The sequence below is a fragment of the Panicum virgatum genome, chromosome 1K (assembly GCF_016808335.1).
Source record: "Panicum virgatum strain AP13 chromosome 1K, P.virgatum_v5, whole genome shotgun sequence".
In the NCBI taxonomy this organism is placed as follows: domain Eukaryota; kingdom Viridiplantae; phylum Streptophyta; class Magnoliopsida; order Poales; family Poaceae; genus Panicum; species Panicum virgatum.
Window position 1 is genome coordinate 28147385 of NC_053136.1, and position 19787 is coordinate 28167171.

General features: G+C 54.4%; 1 protein-coding gene across 1 annotated transcript; it reads right to left on the reverse strand.

The window, feature by feature from the left end:
- Window positions 1–2111: 2111 nt before the first annotated feature.
- LOC120654198 lies at window positions 2112–3832 on the reverse strand. Its single transcript, XM_039931738.1, has 3 exons — window positions 3777–3832; window positions 3205–3691; window positions 2112–2117 (listed from the first exon to the last, which is right to left on the reverse strand). The coding sequence occupies exons 1-3, from the start codon at window positions 3830–3832 to the stop codon at window positions 2112–2114; spliced, it is 549 nt and encodes a 182-aa protein (XP_039787672.1).
- Between the last annotated feature and the right edge of the window lie 15955 nt (window positions 3833–19787).

The window sequence follows — 19787 nt, forward strand, 5'->3', positions numbered from 1 at the left end:
TCAAAGGGTGTCGCCAGAAGCCCCGCGAGTCCCTGCGTGACTACGTGTGACGCTTCTCCAAGCAGTGCACCGAGCTCCCCAGTGTCACCCATGTCGAGGTCATCAACGCTTTCCTCGAGGATACGACGTGCAGGAACCTGGTGCATGAGCTTGCGAGAAGCCGACCCGTCAGTACTAATGAGTTGTTCGACGCCACCACCAACTACACCACTGGCGAGGAGGCTGTTGGTGCCATCTTCGATGACAAATCGAGCAAGCGCAAGGATGATGCGCCCGCGGAGGGCAGCAGCGTCAAGCCCAACGCCCCCGCCAAGAAACTGAAGCAGGGGAGGAAGGGAAAGAAGCCGGTCCCACCGAACCAGCGTGAGTCGGGGCGGGCAGAGGACTCCGAGGAGGCCTTTGCTGCCGCCCCAGACCGCAAAGGTCCTCGAGGCCCCCCTCGAGATGTTGGTGGCCAATTCGACGACATGCTCAAGAAGCCGTGCCCTTACCATAAGGGCCCGGTCAACCATATCCTCGAGCAGTGCGAAATACTCAAGAAGTATTACAACCGCGTCGCGCATCGCGACGAAGACAAGAACAAGGAGACGGGCGACAAAGGTGGAGATGACGAGTTCCCCCCTGTGGAGAACGCTTTTTTCATCTTTGGAGGAGCAACGACGAATATGACTTCTCGGCAGCGCAAGCGTGAGCGCCGCGAAGTCTTTTCCATCACCAAAGCCACGCCATCCTACCTCGACTGGTCGAAGGATACCATTTCCTTTGCCCGCGAGGACCACCCCGACTACGTCCCGCATCCGGGACGGTATCCGCTCGTTGTCGACCCCATCATCGGCAACACTCGCTTCTCCAAGGTGCTCATGGACGGAGGCAGCAGCCTCAACATCATGTACGCCCCCACCTTGGAGCTCATGGGGATCGGACTGGACAAGCTTCGCCCCAGCAAGTCGCCATTTCACGGCGTCGCGCCGGGGAAGCGAGTCCAACCCCTCGGCCAGATCGATCTGCCTGTGTGCTTCGGCACAGTAGCAACTTCCGCAAGGAGATACTCACTTTCGAGGTGGTGGGATTTCGAGGGTCCTATCATGCCATCCTTGGTTGTCCCTGCTACGCCAAGTTTATTGTCGTCCCCAACTACACCTACCTCAAGCTCAAAATGCCGGGTCCAAAGGGCGTCATCACCATCGGCTCTTCGTTCGAGCACGCCTACGAGTGCGACGTTGAGTGCGTTGAGCGCGCGGAAGCTCAAGCGGAGGACGAGGCCCTCGCAGCCACCCTCGACAAAATGGCGAGCGAGGCCTTGGACTCCACGCACCGACACGCCGGTAGCTTCAAAACCGCCGAGGGTATCAAGAAGGTGCCCCTCGATCCGAGCCACTCCGACGACAAGGCGTTGCAGATCAGCGCCACCCTCGACGACAAATAGGAAGTGGTGCTCGTCGATTTCCTCCACGCCAATGCAGATATCTTTACGTGGAGCCCCTCGGACATGCCTGGCATACCGAGGGAGGTCGCCGAGCACTCTCTTGATGTCCGACCCAACTCCAAGCCGGTGAAGCAGCGCCTAAGTCGCTTTGACGAGATCAAACGCCGGGCGATCGGTGAGGAGTTGCAGAAACTTCTGGCGGCCGGATTCATCAAAGAGGCCCAACTGTCCTACAGGATACCATCCCCCCCTTGCGGGTCTTCAGGGGCGTCGAATTCGGCGATGGGAGGGATGTCTGCCTCGAGCTTCTCAGCAAGGACGGTGGCGAATTCCTCCGCGGCCGCATCGGCTTCATCCATAATGGCCGACGCGGCGTCCGCATCAGCATCATCGGGCACGACGTACCCCGACGACACCCTCTGGAGATCCATGAGGTAATGCGTCGAGGCCACGGCGAGAGCCCGCAGGACACCGAGGCGGAAGGTACTCTTGGCGTGTTCGGCAATCCGGCCGCCTAGCGCGCACAGGCGACTGATCACCGAACTGCCCGAGACGGCACCCTCCCCCTCGAGCTCTAGACACACACTCACGGCGGTCTGCTCCAGCTCAGCAAACTCCATCTATGCCGCCGTGACCGCGGTGTGGACCGCTTCCTTCGCCGCGGTCTCATCCGCCACCTTTTGCCTCAGCTCTGAGTAAAGGAAATCGACATTAGCTACGAAGAGAAACAAATCGACGAAAAATCGAAGGTACTCACCCGTCATGTTCTTCTGCGCTTCTTCCCTCTGGGTCTGGGCGGCCTCTTCAAGCGAGGACAAGGAGGCTTCCTTCTCTCTAAGGGCGGCCCCCATGTTCTGGAGGGCCACCTCCTTCCCCTCGAGGGCCTCGCCCTTTTCCCGGAGGGTCCCGGTGAACGCAACCACGGCCACCTCTTTATGGAGGAGCTCGGCCTTCTGCTGCTCGGGCATCGTGCTGAGGCGCTGCAGCTCAGCGCTCTGCACCTCCGCCTCGCGAGCTCTACCCTCGAGCGCCGTCCGAAGGCGCTGCAGCTCGGCAGCCTGCGCCTCGGTCTCCCGGGCCTTCTGCTCCGCTGCCGCCCTCTGGACGTCCCGCTCGCTAGCAACCCGCGCCAGCTCCTCCTCCAGCGCCTGCTGACGCGCCCCCAGATCGGCCATTTTTGTGTTGGCGTCGATGTTTTTGAGCACCAGTTCGGCGTTGTGTTGCCCGAGCTGGCTCATCTGGGAGTACAGCCGGTTCAACTCGGCGTTCTTCTCACGCGAGATTTCCCTCAGCTATTGCAAAGGGGGACGGCGTGGGTGAAGACGCGCAAAAGCTAAAACCAAATCCGATCAATTTTTGGCAGGAAATATTTACTTGGCTGACCTGGTAATCCGCATTCTGGTGGAGCTGGATGGCGCGGTCGAGGGCTTGCAAGATCTCACGATCGACGCTCATCTGCTTGTTCCAGGCCTCCTCCTCCTCTTGCTCCTTGCGAAGGAACTCCGAGGGCACCCCGGACGGAACGATCGACCCAGGATGGCCCCCTCGGATGACCCCGCCTCGAGCATGCCCGCGCTAGCTGACGCGAACTCGGCGATGTGCGCGGCGGCGCTTGCCGCAGCAGCGGGGTCGATATCCATCGAGTCCCCGTACTCCTCGCTGTTGTTCGGCAGCTCCACCACCGCCGTCGCGCCCTCCAGCGCCGTTGGCACGGGCACTATCGCAATGGTACCCTCGTCCCGGGCCTCGGTGGGCTCCGAGATGGGGGCTCCTTCCACCTCTGGCGCCACTTGCGCCTCTGGCGCCTCTTGCGCCGTGTCCTCTGCGAGGCCCTCACCCTCGGCCCTCGAGGGCTTGAAGACGAGGGTCTCCTCTGCTGCTTGGCCGGCAGGGCGCTCCTGCGCATCCCCGCTAGCTTCTCCCTCCGTATCCGGTCGGGCGACGCTGGCCGCGTCGCCCTGACCGGCCTCAACTTCAATGGCCACTTGGGCGGCGCCACCGGCACCACCCCGGCTGGTCTCCTCGGCGTCGTCAGCCTGAGCAGCTGCTTCGGCGCCACTCTGGCCAGCGTCGCCCTCCTCCTGTGTCCGGGCCTGCTGCGCCACCCGGGCCCCTCGAGCCAGGGCCTCCCGTAGCCTCGCGGCCGCCGCCTCGAGATCCACAACAGGATGGGGCTGCGGCGCCGTGTGCGGCGTGCAGCGTGCCCCAGTCTTGAGAGCCTTAACCGGGGCAAGCTGCACCGCATCTTTGGGAACGGCCCCGGGGCTGAAAACCGAGAGACGCGGGTTGAGGACAACAGGATTGAGAAACCCACCCAACACGTAACAAAAACGAAATCCAAAGTACTTACCCGGACCGAGCACTCATGCTCCGCTTCCTCGTGGCGCTTCTTCGAGCCCGGGGCATCGTCCCATCCCTCGAAGACTGCCCCGAGGGCGCCCCCCTCGTGTCGGCCTGGTGGCTCGAGGCTGCCAGCACGGACGACTCCTCTCCCGCCGCGGCCTCGTCGCCACGGGTCAGCGCTTGGGGCGCGGGCGTCTCCTCGCCGGCCGCCAGCAGGCATGACTCCCGATCTGCACCCTCGAGGGAGGGATTCGCCGATGACCCCGCCCCGGCCCTTGGCTCCTCTGGCGCCACGATCGCTCTTTCTTCTTCTTCCCACAGGTAGAACGGTGGGGGGCTCGCGCCCTCCCCGTCGCTCCTCAGAGCGTGGCCCTCGGCATCCGAGGCCTCCTCCTCGTCCTCCTCCGAGGACTCGAGTGTGGCGGGCTGCGGCTTCCCCTCTGCGCGGGCAAGTTTTCACGCCTTGTCGTGCCTCGCTTTCCTTTTCCTTTTCCTCTCGGCCTTCGTCTCCGCCGCGTCCTTCCGCCTCTTCATCTTTTCCGCGTGGAGGCGATTGATCAGGCACTGTTCTAGGACCGGGGGCCTCTAGGTGCCGCATCTCAAACCCTATACAACATACCCGGGATAGGGTCAGGAAAAAGGAACTACACGACGCCCGACGAGTTCGAAGCCAAAACTTACCAGGGAAATATACCCCGGCTCGGGGCGCATCTTGATCCTCCAAAGATCCGCGGGATCTTGGGGAAACTCCGCCACCGCGTACTTCGCCCTCCGGGTGGCGTCGGCATGGGAGAGAAGCTTGCCTGACGTCCTCGAGCCTTCAACCTTGCTCCCGGGGGTGAGCTCGAAAATCGGCAGGGCCCTTTCCACGAGAGGGATGACCCTCTGCCGGTGGAAGTTCGTGATAACGGCCGCTGCTGTCAGCCCCTTCCTCGCCAAGCGCGCCAGCGCATCGGTGAGGCCCTCGAGCCTGGCTTGTTGCGCTGGGGGCGACACCCCCCAATCCCACTTCGGCGGTCGCTCCCGGAGAACTTTGTTAGTGAACGCCGGGAGCGTGCCCTTGTGGTTTCGAAGGTAGAACCATCCTCGGCTCCACCCGGAGTTGTTTGTCATCATCTTGCTTGTGATGTAAAAATTCCTTCGGGTCGGGCGGACATGGAGCGTCAGGCCACCGGCGCGCACGTACCGCCTCGGCTGGTTCCGCGCATTCTCGATGAAGAGTTCGCCGCGGAATATATGGATCCAGAGGTCCCAGTGGGCTTCAATGCCAAGGTACCCCTCGCAGACGGCGATGAAGACCGCCGCCTGCGAGATGGAGTTGGGGCTGAAATTGTGCAGCTCCACCCCGTAGTACTCGCATAAGGCCCTCATGAATCTGCTGACGGGGACGCCGAAGCCTCGCTCGTGGAGGCGAACGAAGCTGACGACGTAGCCTTGCGGGGGCTTCGGCTCGGTCTCGTCTGGGTGCGGGGAAATCCACGCCGGCGCCCCCGAGTCGGGGTTCCACGGCAGCAGCCGGTCTCTGACCAGCTGCTCCAGGACCGCCACGGTGGCGGAGGACTTCCCCCATGGCAAGGGCTCCTGGATGTCCGACATGTCTTCAATTCGAGGGGGAATGTGGGGGCGAAAGCTCTGGATGGCTAAGGTGCTTTTTCTCCCTTCTCTATCTCTCTCTCTCCCTCTCTCTCTCTCCTTTCTCTTCTTCCTTCCGCTCTTGGCTACGGGCTCAAGATGCAGGGGAGGCGGAGAAGGCGAAGCAGAATGACGGCAAATGGCCAGGTGAACCCAAAACCTCCCCTTTTCTCTTCATATTTATTCACCATGACGGGCGCATCCGTAGCCACGACCCAAATCTACCGCCTTGAATGCGGTAGATTTTGCTACCGCTGACGGATGGGCCCCACGACCGCGGAGTCTCCCACGCGCGCATGCAGCAATAAATGCGGCACGGTAACCGGTGGGCGCGGCGCGACTGTTGTGCTATCCCATCCGTCAGCCGCCGCCCACGCCGCTTCGTCTGCCCGAGGCGGTCGCCTGAAAGGGCGCGCCCACACCGTACCGCGCAAATCGGGCCACGTCGCCCGCAACCGGCAGAAGACCCGCGCACGCGTGGCTAGCGGCTCTGCGACGTTTTCAGATCACGACGAAATATTCCTTCATAGGGTCTCTTTACCCTCGAAGGAATCGCATTTCGAGGCCTTACTGATCAGGGGGTCGAAGCCTGGCCCTTCAGGGGGTTCGACAGGCGCCCCAGATCACCAGAGTCAGGGACTGCAGGGATGTGCCGTACAAGCTACCCTCGAACGCGGAGTTCGAGACATCCTACGCAGTGTTCAAGGCCGGTCGAGGGTACCTAGAAGGGGGATCCCATCGAGAGAGAGCATCGAGCCCTCGACCCCTACTGAATGGGTTCGAGCCCCGCCTAGCGAACCCTCGCAAGCGCTTTATGAGACGTGTCTATGGACCACGAGCCGACCCCTATCGAACGGGCCATGGACGTCCGCTTGAACAACCCGCTAATAGCTCACTGAAGCAGCCATAGCTCGCGGCCCGGGCATGGGTAGCATGGTGTGCTTCACCCCTCCTCCCTGCGGAAGGGCGACAAGGGTCGTAATCAAAGTCGAGGGTTCCCCTGAACGCCTTCACACGGGCCTGGGCTCGGGGGCTCCCCGCACACCACGGTTCAAACCGCACACTCGAATAAGTCGACAACCGTCAATTGTGAAGCTCCACGTGTCTAACCAAACCCTCCGCTGTTGACGAGTGCTCTCCCGAAGGTTAAGCTGAGCGCCGGGCCACTGCACCAGCACTGAGAGTGCCAAGGCCGGCTGAAAGAGTGCCGATGCCGGCTGAAAAAGTTGCTGGACGGCCGCCCCAGTAAAGCTACCCAGTGGGACAACATTCATAGCCCTTGGACGAGCACAAACTCTCCTCCAAGGCCTCGGGGGCTACACCCGCGGGTGCGCTGATGCGCACCCGCGAAGGTGACTTCACATATTTTCGAGGGTCGTAACTCTATGTACACCCCTATACCCTCGGTAATCCTCCCCGTAGAGGAGGAAGGGGACTTTATTGCTCAAATGCGAATAAAGATTACAAACGGTTACCAGCGCGAAGCCATCAAAAGACACAAACACGTTGCCACCTACGTGGCAATTTTCCCTGTCTTGGGGAGGAGCGAGCGACGAAGAAAGGCACCGAGCCCCTAGCTGACGCAACAGCGAGGCTACTAGGGATGCGAGGACCAGCCCCCAGACCACACGAGTCCCGCGGGATGCTTTCTTTGCAAGCCTTCTTCTAGCGTCTCCTCCACCGAAGACCATGCGGGGGGTCGAGCTGGCGGACAGCGCCCTCCGCACCGTCTCCCCAAGAGCAACCTTGTCGCCCGGGGGGACAATGCGAAGAACAGTCGTTCAACCTGGCACAAACGCCATGGTCAGGCGTCTCCATCCCCCTTCAGGCTAGGGGACATCGCAGAAGCAGGACCCCACGGGCCCAATGCTCTTCTGCTGATCCCACTGAACCTAAGGGATGGAGCGCACGCCCACTCCGGTCTTCCCCAACCGCTCGCAAGCATTCTTCTAGCACCAAAAGCCTAAAAAAGCCAGGCCACCCCATCTGGGGGCCGGTCACAAAAAGGCAAAGGAAACATTACAAGATTTAGGCGAGGCTGGAAGAAAGAGTTGGGAGGTTGAAGAGGGAAGGGAACCCCACGATCCCTATTTATAGCTGCGCCGGGCACAAAGCTTCAAGCTTGTCGAAGAGCGGAGGCTTGTATCGCCCGTGATGACACGGCACTCCACGAGCAAAGGATGCCCTCGGTCACCGCGCCGAGACGCAACTGAACAAAGTAAAGCGAAACTGGGCCCCTAGACGCTAGGTGGCACAGCGTCGGCTCAGGCCGACCACCCTCGAATGGCGCGCTGCAAGGCAACCAGGGAAGGCGGGGCCAAGGCCCTGAGTGCGGGACAGCGCGACGAAAGCACCAGCTGCCAAGCAGCAGGCGCTGTCGTCGCCTTGGCCCCCCTCAGCGCGCGGACACGTCTTGTCCTTCAAACAAACAAACAAACAAAAAGGCACGCGCCTCGAAGTACTCTACCCGCAGGCGCACAACCCCGTCTGACGAGTTGTCACATCCGCCGGGCCGGCGCCCAGGCGCGCCTGGCGGGGGCACGGCATTGTCCGATCACGTCAAAGGGGAAATCGCCGAATCACCCTTTGGCCGAATCCTCTGACTCGACCAAAGCCTCGGGGGCTACTGTCGGGTACCACAATTAGGGACACCCTAATCAGGGTACTAAGATCGCTTTAAAAACACAAACACCTTTTAAGGCAACTGGGCCCACGAAGGCCCACGGCCTGCTTCCCATCCGGAAGAAAGGAAAGGACTCAAAGAAGCCCAGCGTGCGGCCCATTCGCATCCCCCTCGAACCCGCGAAACGATCTCCGCCTCGCTCGAGGGTTCCTCTAGGGCCCGCTGGACAAACTCCGCCTCGCTCGAGGGTAGCGGATCTACCCTCGAGCGGGTGACTCATTTTCCGCCTCGCTCGAGGGCTCCCTTCGGGACCCTCGATCACGCAACACACCTCCGCCTCGCTCGAGGGTAGCGGATCTACCCTCGAGCGGTGACTCATCTCCGCCTCGCTCGAGGCCGTCTCTCGGCACAAGGGACAAATGGCTCTGCCGCCCAACCGCTCGCCGTACGAAGGCATTAAATGCCAGCCATCTCGCCACGACGCCCAGGACGGACGGTGTCAGGCTGCCACTCCCACAGTGGATGTGACCGGGGTCCCATCTGCTGACTTCGGTCACCGCTCCACCATCCCGAAGGTTGTAGCGACACTGTGGGACATGCGGTGCGAGACAAGACGGGCCCGGCACTGCTCCCGTTCCTGTTCTGCCGACACCGACCACCCGGACTCGCCTCCCACTGAGGAAGGGGTCCGGCGATGTCACGTATCCTTCCGGAAGGGGCGCTCATCACACACCGTCGGAGTCCCGGACCTCCCCCCTCCTCTCAGAGGTCCGGGACCTCCACGTGTCCCCCGGGCCTTCTAGTGTGCACGCCTGCACTCCGACCAGGGGGTCCGGGGCCATCCCGCGCCATAACTACCGCCGGAACACTGCAGGACGACCGGCGCAATCTTCACAGGACGAAGGACGAAATCCAGGACGACAGCGATGCGCGCCTCCTTCCCACAGTGTACTTACTACAGTATCCGACCACTGTACCCCGCGATTCAGGGGAAAACGATGACTTGCATGCCCCACTCATGTACGCCGCCCCTCCTTGTGACTATAAAAGGAGGAGGCGGGCTCCCCTTAGCGGGGCGCTGGACTCTGGTTTTGCCTGGTCTCTCCAGCTTCTCTCTTCAAGAGGACGCACAGGGACTACTGAGCACTCATCTCAACCGACTCCACTCCTAGCTGAGACTTGGGGGCTTCTCTCCCTCTCTCGCCTTGCTTGTACTCCCTACTACAAGCACTCCGGGTGCAAGATAATACAGTGCCCTCGCACACCCCCTTTGCTGGACGTACGGCCCCGCGGCCGGAAACAGGATAAACCATGTGTTACTGTGTTGCCTCTTGCATCATCATCTGGGACGAGGAAACACGCAGCATTTACTAGTTGGGATCCGGGCCCCCGGGTCGGGACACCGACAATGTGGCGGAAGGCGAGTCGAAGACGTGTCCGAGAGGGACAACCTTTTGATCTTGATGGCGAGTTCAGGGAACAAGAACTCGACGGAAACAATTCTGTCAAATTGTTCATGATGAGGCGCCTCCGAGTTCATGGCGTTTGTCAAGTAGCTGTCAAAACCGCCAGACCCGTCGGCGATGCAGACCCATGAGCTGAAGACAATGGTGGCGTTCCTGCGTCAATCGCAGAGAGATCAAACTTGAAGGATGCCATCGGGTTCTTCCAATGATCGTTGGCGAGCTCCCCTACCTGGCGCGCCAGCTGTCGGTGTTTAACTGCCAAGCTCTCTGAGGTATACCCCGAGAGGAGATTGATTGTATGCAGGGACTTGCCGAGATCAGAACGCGATGGTGCAAGGAACACAAAGATTTAGATAGGTTCGGGCCGCTGGAGTGTAATACCCTACCTTAAGTGTGGTTGTTTGTATTGGCTTAGGTGTCAAGATGTTTGTGGTGGAGTCCCTGCCCGCCCTTATATAGTCTTGGGGGACAAGATTACATAGAAAGTTCTAGCCGAGCACTACTAGAGTCCTACTCCAATGAGGTCGGATAGTTTTCTTGTACATCAACTAGTCCTATTGCTATACGAGTAGTGACAGGGGAGGAAAGGTACATCCATGCACTATCCCTTACTCTAGAATATTTCATGCCTGTGAGCAGTCCTGCTGCCCCTGGTCTGACATGACTATCGCGGCAAGTTGCACAAGTGGATGCAGAAAAGGCTACACCGGTTAAACCGGTGAGGGGTCTTCGGATAAACCGTCTGTCATCGGATACATCGACATAGAGGCATCGGTGCATTGAACAATGCATTTTGAAGAGCAACTGAAGAACTCAAGAGGCACCAGTTAAACTGACGGTAGGCAGAAGGGCATTGGTGCATTCACTGTACTATTACTTAGAGAGCATGTCAAGCAGTGAGAAGCTAGGTTTTCAGTGCATGTGCATTTCAAGCATAATATGCGTGTGTGGAGTCCATGGGATTCGAACATACGACCTCAAGCCTCATGAGAACCATAATTAAAATTTCACCTATGCAGCAATACACATGTGATGGAGTTAGATATGCTTTCCTTTTAAAGTAACATGTGGAGGACCATTTAGTACCGGACCAAGACACCGGTACTAAATGTCATCCTTTAGTACCGGGTGGAGCCATTGACCGGTACTAAATGACCGCGCTATTTTACTATTGGGTCAAATATCAACTTGTACTAAAAGTTAACATTTAGTACCGGTAGTCACTACTACAGAAAGGCTTTTCTGAGACAAGAAGGATTTTTCGAGGCGGGCATCGCAACCGCCTCGGTGCTACCGTCACGGTTAATAGTGACCTTAACCGAGGCGGTTGTGCTGCCCGCCTCGGTTAATCAAAAAAAAAGGAAAAAGCCCGACGAGCCCATCACGGGCCCACATAGCCCATCCGTCGTAGCCGCCGCGTCCTCCCGCCGCCACCGGATCTGGGCTCCCTGGCCGCCCGCCGCCGTGCAGTCGCCGGATCTGGGCTCCCTTGCCGCCCGCCGCTGTGCAGGCGCCGGATCCGGGCTGCCCTGCCGCAAGACGTCAAGCAGGCGCCGGATCCGGGCTCCCCGGCCGCCCACCGCCGTGCAGCCGCCGGATCCGAGCTACCCGGCTGCCCGCCGTCGCGCGGTGGCCACCGCCATGGACCGGCCACCGCTTGCCGTGGCCCGCCGCCGCACGCTGTGCCCCGCGCAAGCCTCCTTCCGGTGGGAAGGGGCCCAGCCGCCCGGGGGGGGGGGCGGCGGCCAGATCTAGGTGAGGAGACGGAGGAGGGCTGCCAGAGCTAGAGCCCGGGCACCGCCCCGCCCCTCCACATCCTTCATCGCAATGCCGAATTTGGGCGAGGAGAGGGAGGAGGGCGAGGCCACCTCCACCGCCCGACTTGGTGTTGACATTTCTTAGCGCAATCACTACGAATGGTTAATCCTTAGCAACAGCGCCAGAAATGCCTGTTGGCAGTTCTTAGTGCAATCACAAGAAATGAGGGCGCCAAACCCATCCTAGCAAATGAAGCCAAGGGGTGCCACTCTCGTGGTTTAATCAATACGATTACAGATGGACCCGCAAGCGCACGGATATGCCGTTGTAGCATTTCACCCGGAGAGTAAGGGTATCATTATTTATTTGTGTCCTAAAGGACGGCAGCGGCAAAGGTATTGTACTCAACATTAACCATGACATTGTGCCTCAAGTAATAGGCAATACTCTAACAGGGGTAAGTACAGATAAAGAATAAGCAAGGGTAATGTGACACAGCACACATCCACACTCTAAGAGGAAGGAATAAAGGAGAGAAACTATAAAATAAAGAACTACTCTATCCTACGTCAAGTTAGCGGGAGCTTAGGCTAGGTTAGGTGTCCTAGTGCTTCTATCCAAAGCTAGGGGTCATGTTAGATCATGGTTAGGACTGCAGGTGCCAGGAAAATGGGATAGCGGGGAGAAGGTCCCACACCAGAGTACATTCAGTCCCGTTACCTCTTTGCATGAACTCCTACACCGAACCCGAACGTCGGGGAGTACGCTAAACGTAACACCGTTGTTACGCCAGACGGACAGGGCTGTCACCACCTGCCATCTACCCCAGTCACACAATGGAGCACGATCATATCCGAAGGATCCCACATACCCGAGCACCACGCTCGTGTATGATGTCACTACTCTAGTGCCCCCAGGACTCCCACCCTTCGGATGGACGAGTAAAACACTAGAGCAAGCCCGAAAGCACAACGAACCTCTATCCGTACCCGGATCATCTGGCCTAACCAAGACCGTAGCATAACTTATGAACGAACTAAGCATGGATTGATAAACTATCAAGATAGCAAAGCAACCATGGCAAAACTCTATATTATGAATAGAAGTCTGACAAGTCGGATACAAAGCCATACCAGGAGCCGAGGATTGCTCAACGACCCCAAGGACGACTTGCTCGCTAAAGAGAACTAGCCTAGCTCCACTACCTAGCTAAGAGAGCAAGAGAGAGGAGAGCCTTCCTAGAGAGAATGGAATGAAGTGTGTGTCTGTGTGTGTGTGTGTGTGTATGTGTGTGTGTGTGTGTTTAGGGGGGTGGAGGAGAGGCCTATTTATAGCTCTAGAGGTCGGTTTCCCGCCAACGCACATATAGAAGGTGATCAGGTGCCTTGGCAGCCACTCCTCCTCGAAGTGCACCTGGACAGGAACCAGGTCAGGTTCGGCCGACCCTGGGGGTCGGCCGACCCTACCTGGCAGCCTCTCGGCTTGATCTTCTGCTGGATGGTATATTCTTTGATCCTTACCCTTATCCTCTAGTGCATCTTGCGTGGAGGCCCCGTTTCCTCTGACATGTGGGCCCTCTTTGTAAGGGTGTGACGTCGGATGTGATATTCTGCGTAGTTGTATGGCATTTGCTGCGTGTTTTCGTTTTATTCCGCTCCTGCTCATCTGAAATGTACAAAACTCGAAAACAACTGTGGAGCAAGGTTAGTGATACAAATATGTGAGTAAGGCATGTAGTTTTTCTTTATTATTGAGTATAGTTGACAGGTGAAAATGGCACTTAAGCACTGTCAACAACTCCCCCAAGCTAGCCCTTTGCTCGTCCCGAGCAAAGTTTTAGACTTAGGTTGTTGATCAGGAGTTGCTACAATGTCGCATTCCTGACTTATGCCCAAGGCACAACCGAGTGTTCTTACCTTTATTCTGAATAAGTTGGCCTTGTTCGCACCTTTTACCTTACTCCTGTGGGGCTTATAGCATCATCCTCATCTTTGGCGGTTGAGGGTCAGAACGGCTTGTAGAGTACCACTTACCACTCCTTTGTTCAACCGTCAATCCGGAGGTTTTATAAAGTTTTTGAAAAGAAATATTGTAGTTCCTCGGTTGATCTCTCGGATCGCTCAATGTGTTTCATTCCTCACCAAGGTCTTTTTATGCGCCTTTCTTTTTCCATCCTACTTCTAATGGCTTCTTTTTTGTGGATCTGTAGGTATGGAGGATATAATGGCAAACTTGCTTCTCATATTTTGCTAAGTCAAGGACCGGACCCACAGGAGAAATAAGTCATAATACTTGATCAAGATGTGCAAGTGTGTGGATATTTTTGGTGGATGGTGGATAAAACTCCTTCATATGAATTCTTTCCCTTATAATTTTTTTTTGGTATGGGCTATATTTTCTCTTTTTTTCTTCTTCTTCTTTTTCTTTTCTTTTTTTTGACACGCCTTGTGGGCATGTGGCAAATCTTCTTTGGGTATGCATATTTTCTCTCTCTCTCTCTCTCTCTCTCTCTCTCTTTGACATGCCTTGTGGGCATGTGGCATACCTTCTTTGGGTATGCATCTTTTATTTCTTTTTGTATAGCCCATACATCATGATGATAACTTTGGAGAGAGATAAACATGGTACAACATGGAGTTTTATTTGTGGATGGATGGATATACTTGCTATCTTCCAGGTGTTAGAAGTATAGCATGTGAGTGGTCGTGTATGTGATTTTGATCATGAGCGTATGAAGTGATTCTCACAAAGGGTCACAATAATTTGACAAAGCTCAATGAGAAGACAAGTTGCATATGTGGAAAGGATGTTCAAACTTGTAACACATATGGCTCTGGATGGGAATTGCATATCACTGAGGAACTTTTATTTTTATTTTTGTATTTTTGAAAAGAAATACTCCGAATATCAAGCATCACGTCGGAGAAGATCATAGCAACTCTTTTCAGCCATATCATAACCCACAACAACCTAGAATTCTGCTTTTTCGCTACCCACAAGTTTCAATCTTAAGGTTTGAACATCTAGCCACCAAACTCAGAACTTTGGGAGAGCACAAGGTTGTAACTAGGCATATGAAAGGAACTAACAGAGCAACTATTCATCATCTCAACAAGGAAAAACTACACATGCTTACTACACATACTGGAAAGCAAGTAAATATTTTTTGGGTTTTTAAAGGTTTTTCCAATTTTTATTTAATTTTAGTTATGCAAATTTTTATGGATTTTCAGAATTTTGCAAATTTTTGTTTGGTTTCATGCAATGTTTTGAAAGCAGTAAAGATAGAGTTTGATACAAGGTACCTCTCATGAGGGTCCTCCCCCAAGCTAGCTTCAGGCTCACTGCTGTTGATTGGGATTAAACCCAGCCCAACCGTTGTAGGCCCTCCACTCCTCCTAGGATTGTTGCTATTGTTGCTCCAGGTTGCGGATCCTCTCGCCTGTGTATCGCTGCTAGTTTTGAGTTGACTCAATGTGCTGGCCCAGCGACTCGTCGATGTTGATGGTGCACACGTTCAGCTCGCCCATCTGCCGAGTCAGAGTGGCAAAACCTCTGGACGAAGTTGTACGTCGCGGGGGATCACTGGAGCTGGAACTGGTGGACCGGTGCCCTGAGGCCAGCCGTGCCTACTCGGTGGAGCTGGCACTCTGCCATGACAAACCTCCAGCCTCATATTGCTGTGGTTGAGGCTGAGGTTGCTGCTGCATGAACTCCTCCCTTCTGGCCCTGCTTCTTGTAACCCTGCCAGGAAGACCAGAAACACTATGCCTGCGGTTCTCCTCTTGTGGAACAAGAGGGATGGTTAGTGAACGGCAATTATACAAATGATACCCTGCGTTTGGCAATTGGATTTCATTAGCATAACCAAGCGAAAAGAAAATCAAGGAGTCATCCGGGCCTTTCTTGAGTGTGTGTCCTTGAACCAAGTACGCCTCATCGATCATAACACGGGGCTCCTCAATGAAGGGAACGGGGTTCCCATCTAAGATTCCCATGTTTGATGCGATGCGGGTGATCAAAGAAGTGCATTCAATAGGACTCGTCATCCGAAAATTTGTGAGCCATTGCTTAACCATTGCTTGTGCGGGGGAGATTCGGATTTTGTTGACCATGGCGTATAATATCATCAACTCATCGTTCCGCACTGGTCGTAGATCATCTCTTGGAAAGAGAGTGACAGCCACCCACTTGTGCATCAAACGAAGAGTCGGATTTTGAATGTCATTGCACCGAGGTGCAAACTTGCCATGAACAACTTGACCCGAAATCAAACCCCAAAACTCATGTCGATCAAAACTGCGGCAAGCTTTTGCAAGGGAAACTGGCAAGCGCACACTAAAACCAAGGAGGTGACTAAAATTTCTCCAATTAAAATAGTGTTCAACTTCAAAAAGTCGGAAAGAAACACCATCGTCCACCTCCCGAAGAGTGCAAAGAAACTGGATGGTGAGGAGACGAGAACCATTCTCCACAATGGGCACAAAACCATCCCATCCAACCGCATGCCAAACACGAGCGAAGTCAACGTCCATACCTATTTTTTCGAGAAGGTCCGGATCGAAGGCTCTGGTATGACCAAAGCTTCGATTCTTGATCATGGCGTGGGCTTGACGCTCGCAGTCATCTCGCAAGTCGAGGTATGGTGCATCATCTTCATCTATCTCCATGTCCTCGGCTTACGGTTTTGCAGCTTGCTCCTTGAACTGTTCTTCTTGTTCGTCTTGCTCATAATCCATTGTAGTCGGTGTTGATGCAGTTTCGGGGGAATGATGAGAGCTCGACTCGCCCTGCGAACAGGACGAGCCCAATGTTGACGCTCACTAACGATCATTTCCAGGCGTCAACTTGATCAGAAAATCATGAGAGTTTGCATTTCTTACACGCATCCTTGTCCAATAAAGTCCCTAAACCACACTTTACCTTTTAGAATATGCAAGTTGTGTTTTCAAGCTAATATGCAGGTTACAAGCACACTTTGGCCCGACATAAAATCACAGAAATTATCAGAGCACCGATTCAGGCTCAGATGGACCAAAAGTGATGCAAGAACCCAATTTAAACAAGTCAAGACAGGCCAACCCCAGCGTGGATTAGACAAAGAGGCCCAAGACAGCCCACCAGAAGAAGTTGGGGGCGGTTGGTGGCCCGAGCAGGCCGACCGACCTACCTGGTTGGCCGACCTAGCCTGTGGGCCCCACCGCCTCAACCAGGGCACATGGCGCTTCCCCATTGGTCCCCTACGTCGGTTGTGCTGGCTTCACCCTGTGGCTCCCTGCTATAAATACAAGGGGGGTGGAGAATAGGACACACACACACACACACACACACACACACACACACACACACACACACACACCACTCACCTCTCCTCTCTTGCATTCCTTGCATAGTCTTTAGGCTTAGTGGAGTTTAGGAGAAGTCTAGGAGTCATCGAGTCGTCGGTGTTGCTCGAGAGTCTGGTACGGATTCATCTCTAGCTCTCCCTTGTAATATTCGGTTGTTTGTAATAGAATTAGACTATGATTACCGATATCTGCTTTAAGTATATTCTGAGTTATCTTGTCATGGTTGCATTATCATTCTATGCTTGCATTGTATGATCGCGCTGTGCAGGAGATGGTTAGTCTTTTGTTCTTAGAACTCCATCAACTGCTCCAGTATTCGTATGATTGCTCTTGTGTGATGTCTGTCCATCCGGAGAGTGGGGGCTCTGCGCGGGACACTAGAGTGTCCCTTACTAGTATAGACTTGGTGTCTAGATTAGCTAAGTGTTGCTGGATGTCAACTATACCCACAGTTTGTAGAGGTAGCCGGCATGTGGTGACAGTCCTGTCCGAGCCTTTTAGTAATCCTCCACGTTCGGTTTGGGGGTAGGAGGTACATAAAGTCGCCGGGGTGTACGGGCTCCTCCCGTCACTTCGATAGCGATCTCCCTGTTGTGTAGTTTAATCTCTGACAAGCTAACCAATGAGAAAGTGTAGATATAGCTAGCCTAGCACAGCTGACTTGAGCTTTGACTTTTACCTTGCTCCCGACCTAAAGCATCTTTTCTCTTTCTTTTATCTTTTATTTATCCAAGAGGGTAGTTTGTGTGTGTCACACTACCTCCTACCATGTTATCTTATCCCTGTTTATGCATGAGAATATCCAATCTAGATAGAGTTCACCCACTAATCTATATATTCTCTCACTCACTGTCTTCCCTGCGGAAATATAAATGACACCCCGGTATACTCCCGGGTAAAATGCTACAGCGGTATTCCGTGCGCTTGCGGATTTATTCGTGGTTCATGAAATACTACCGCCCCAAATTGGCGTATGTGGGCGTCATCGCTGGTGACGTTGGTAGGCGCCAACACCCAACCTCGTCATCCTCTTGAGAACTCCGGAAATTTTCCGCCCTGCACCTCTCAATTTTGCAACAAGAACGAATGAGAACAACTCAATTCGGGTTACGTTAGTGAAATAAAAATGAAACTCTTACCCAAAAGTTGTTCCTCCAAATATGTGATCAATCTTGCAGCAAAGAAATGAGAGAGAGAGTGTTCTTGCAATCAAACTTGAGTCAAAATCCAAAGGAAACCTGAGCAAGAATGTGTGAGAGGGAGTGAGAGTGGAGAGAGTGAGCATGAGAGCTCATCACCCCTCTCTCGGCCTCTATTTAAAGGAATTTGGGCGAGTGCACCCGGAGAAGAGCCGGGCACAACGGTTAGGTAGCCGTTAGAGAAGGTGGGGCCCAGGAGCCGTTGGTCCTTGGTCGGCCGACCTGTGGGGTCGGCCGGCACTAGGGTGGGCCCCCTAGTGCCCTCCTTTGGTCAGATGCTTCCTCAAAAAGATGTTCAAATTATTTTTCCCAAAGGATTTTAAAACTCAAAAAATATTTTTGGTCTTTCTATAAAAAGGGAAAAGTGCGAGAAAAATTCCAGCATGCAGAAAACAATTTTGAAAATTTCAAACAAGCAGTGGAGAAAAACAATTAAGGTGCAAAGAAAATATTGAAAAGCGGAGAAAATAAATATGAGATAAATACCAATTTACGTTTGGCAAGGGCGCGTCGTTTAAAGTCCGATGTGCACGACTTTTCTCCGTCGTTCTTACCATTCATTAGCTCATCCTGGAGAACTGGACGAGGCCGAACTCTCGACCTTCCGCCACACCTTTTTTTCCTTCTTCTTTCTTTTAGGTGCGGAGGGTCGTTGTTCTAGCTGGGGTTCTGGTGCACCCCAGAGTGCTTGCCCTTCACTACCTTGTTGGATCATGAAGCGCTGCCCTTCCTTCTTCTTGAACATGAAAAACATATCCTCCCTTCTGACACGAAAATGGATTTCTCCCTTTCTGACATCGATCCTTGCCTTGGCAGACCTTAGAAAAGGTCGCCCAAGTATGAGGTCGACTCCGAGGTCGCCCTCCATATCCATTACCACAAAGTCGGCAAGGATGAAGGAGTCTCGTACTCGTACGAAAACGTGTTCGGCTATCCCTTCGGGATACCGAATCGTTGAATCTGCAAGCTGTACGAGCATAGTTGTTCGGGAAAGAGTAGGATATTCAAGTGCTACATATATTACCTTGGGCATTATATTCAAGCTTGCCCCCAGATCGCATAGGCATCGCTCGAAGTGTTTGATGTAGATCGAGCAGCTGGTCATGGGGATCCCTGGATCCTCTTGCATCGTTGCCACCATGCCATCCTAAACGTCGTTCCTAGGGGGATAGTACCTACCTGCATGGTTATTGCGTGGTGCCCTCCAGGACGAGTTACCCCGTCCGGTAAACACCATGCTGACATTTTCAATGGGAAACTCGGGTTGCCCCGGGATCTTCCTGCTCTCAACAGTAGGTAACGAAGCAGCAATTTGTGCAAGCTGGGTTTCGATCATTTTGTTGAAACTTAACTAGTTTTTAAGAGTAGAAGACAAAGCTTCAAGCTAAACATTTAAACTTTCCAGGGATTTATCATTGGCCAAAAGCTTTTTATTTATATTTTCGTTGATTTTAACTTGGCCAAGAACAAGTTCTCTCAAGGGAGGTTGGTTTGAATTGAAATTCGAATTATAAGAAGGATTGTAGTTATTACCTCCCTGAAAAGGTGGACGTGGCTGGTTCCACCCCTGGCCTCCTTGTTGTGTACGGTACCCGTTGTTGTTGTTGTTGAGGTAGGCGCTGTCTTCACGGGTTTCAGGGCAGTTGTTCCCCGAGTGTCCTTCATTACCACAGACTTCGCACGTGAAGTGCGATTCCATGACGAGCATAGTTTTCTTTTTGCTTCTTGAATTCGGCCCTTTCGCCGAGATGCTTCAGTCGGAGGTCCAGTTTGGCAACGATCATATCCGTCTCCTTGACGATATGCGTGCCCTTGGTGTGGGGTTGGAGTCGTTCATTGCTCCACCCCTGATTGGAGACCATCTTCTCGACCAATGCTTTTGCTTTGGCGATAGTCAGGTCGAGGAAGGCTCCTCCAGCAGCAGCATCAATGTTGGCTCGAGATGTCGTTGTGAGCCCGTTGTAGAAGCTTTGCAGGATGAGCCACTCGTCC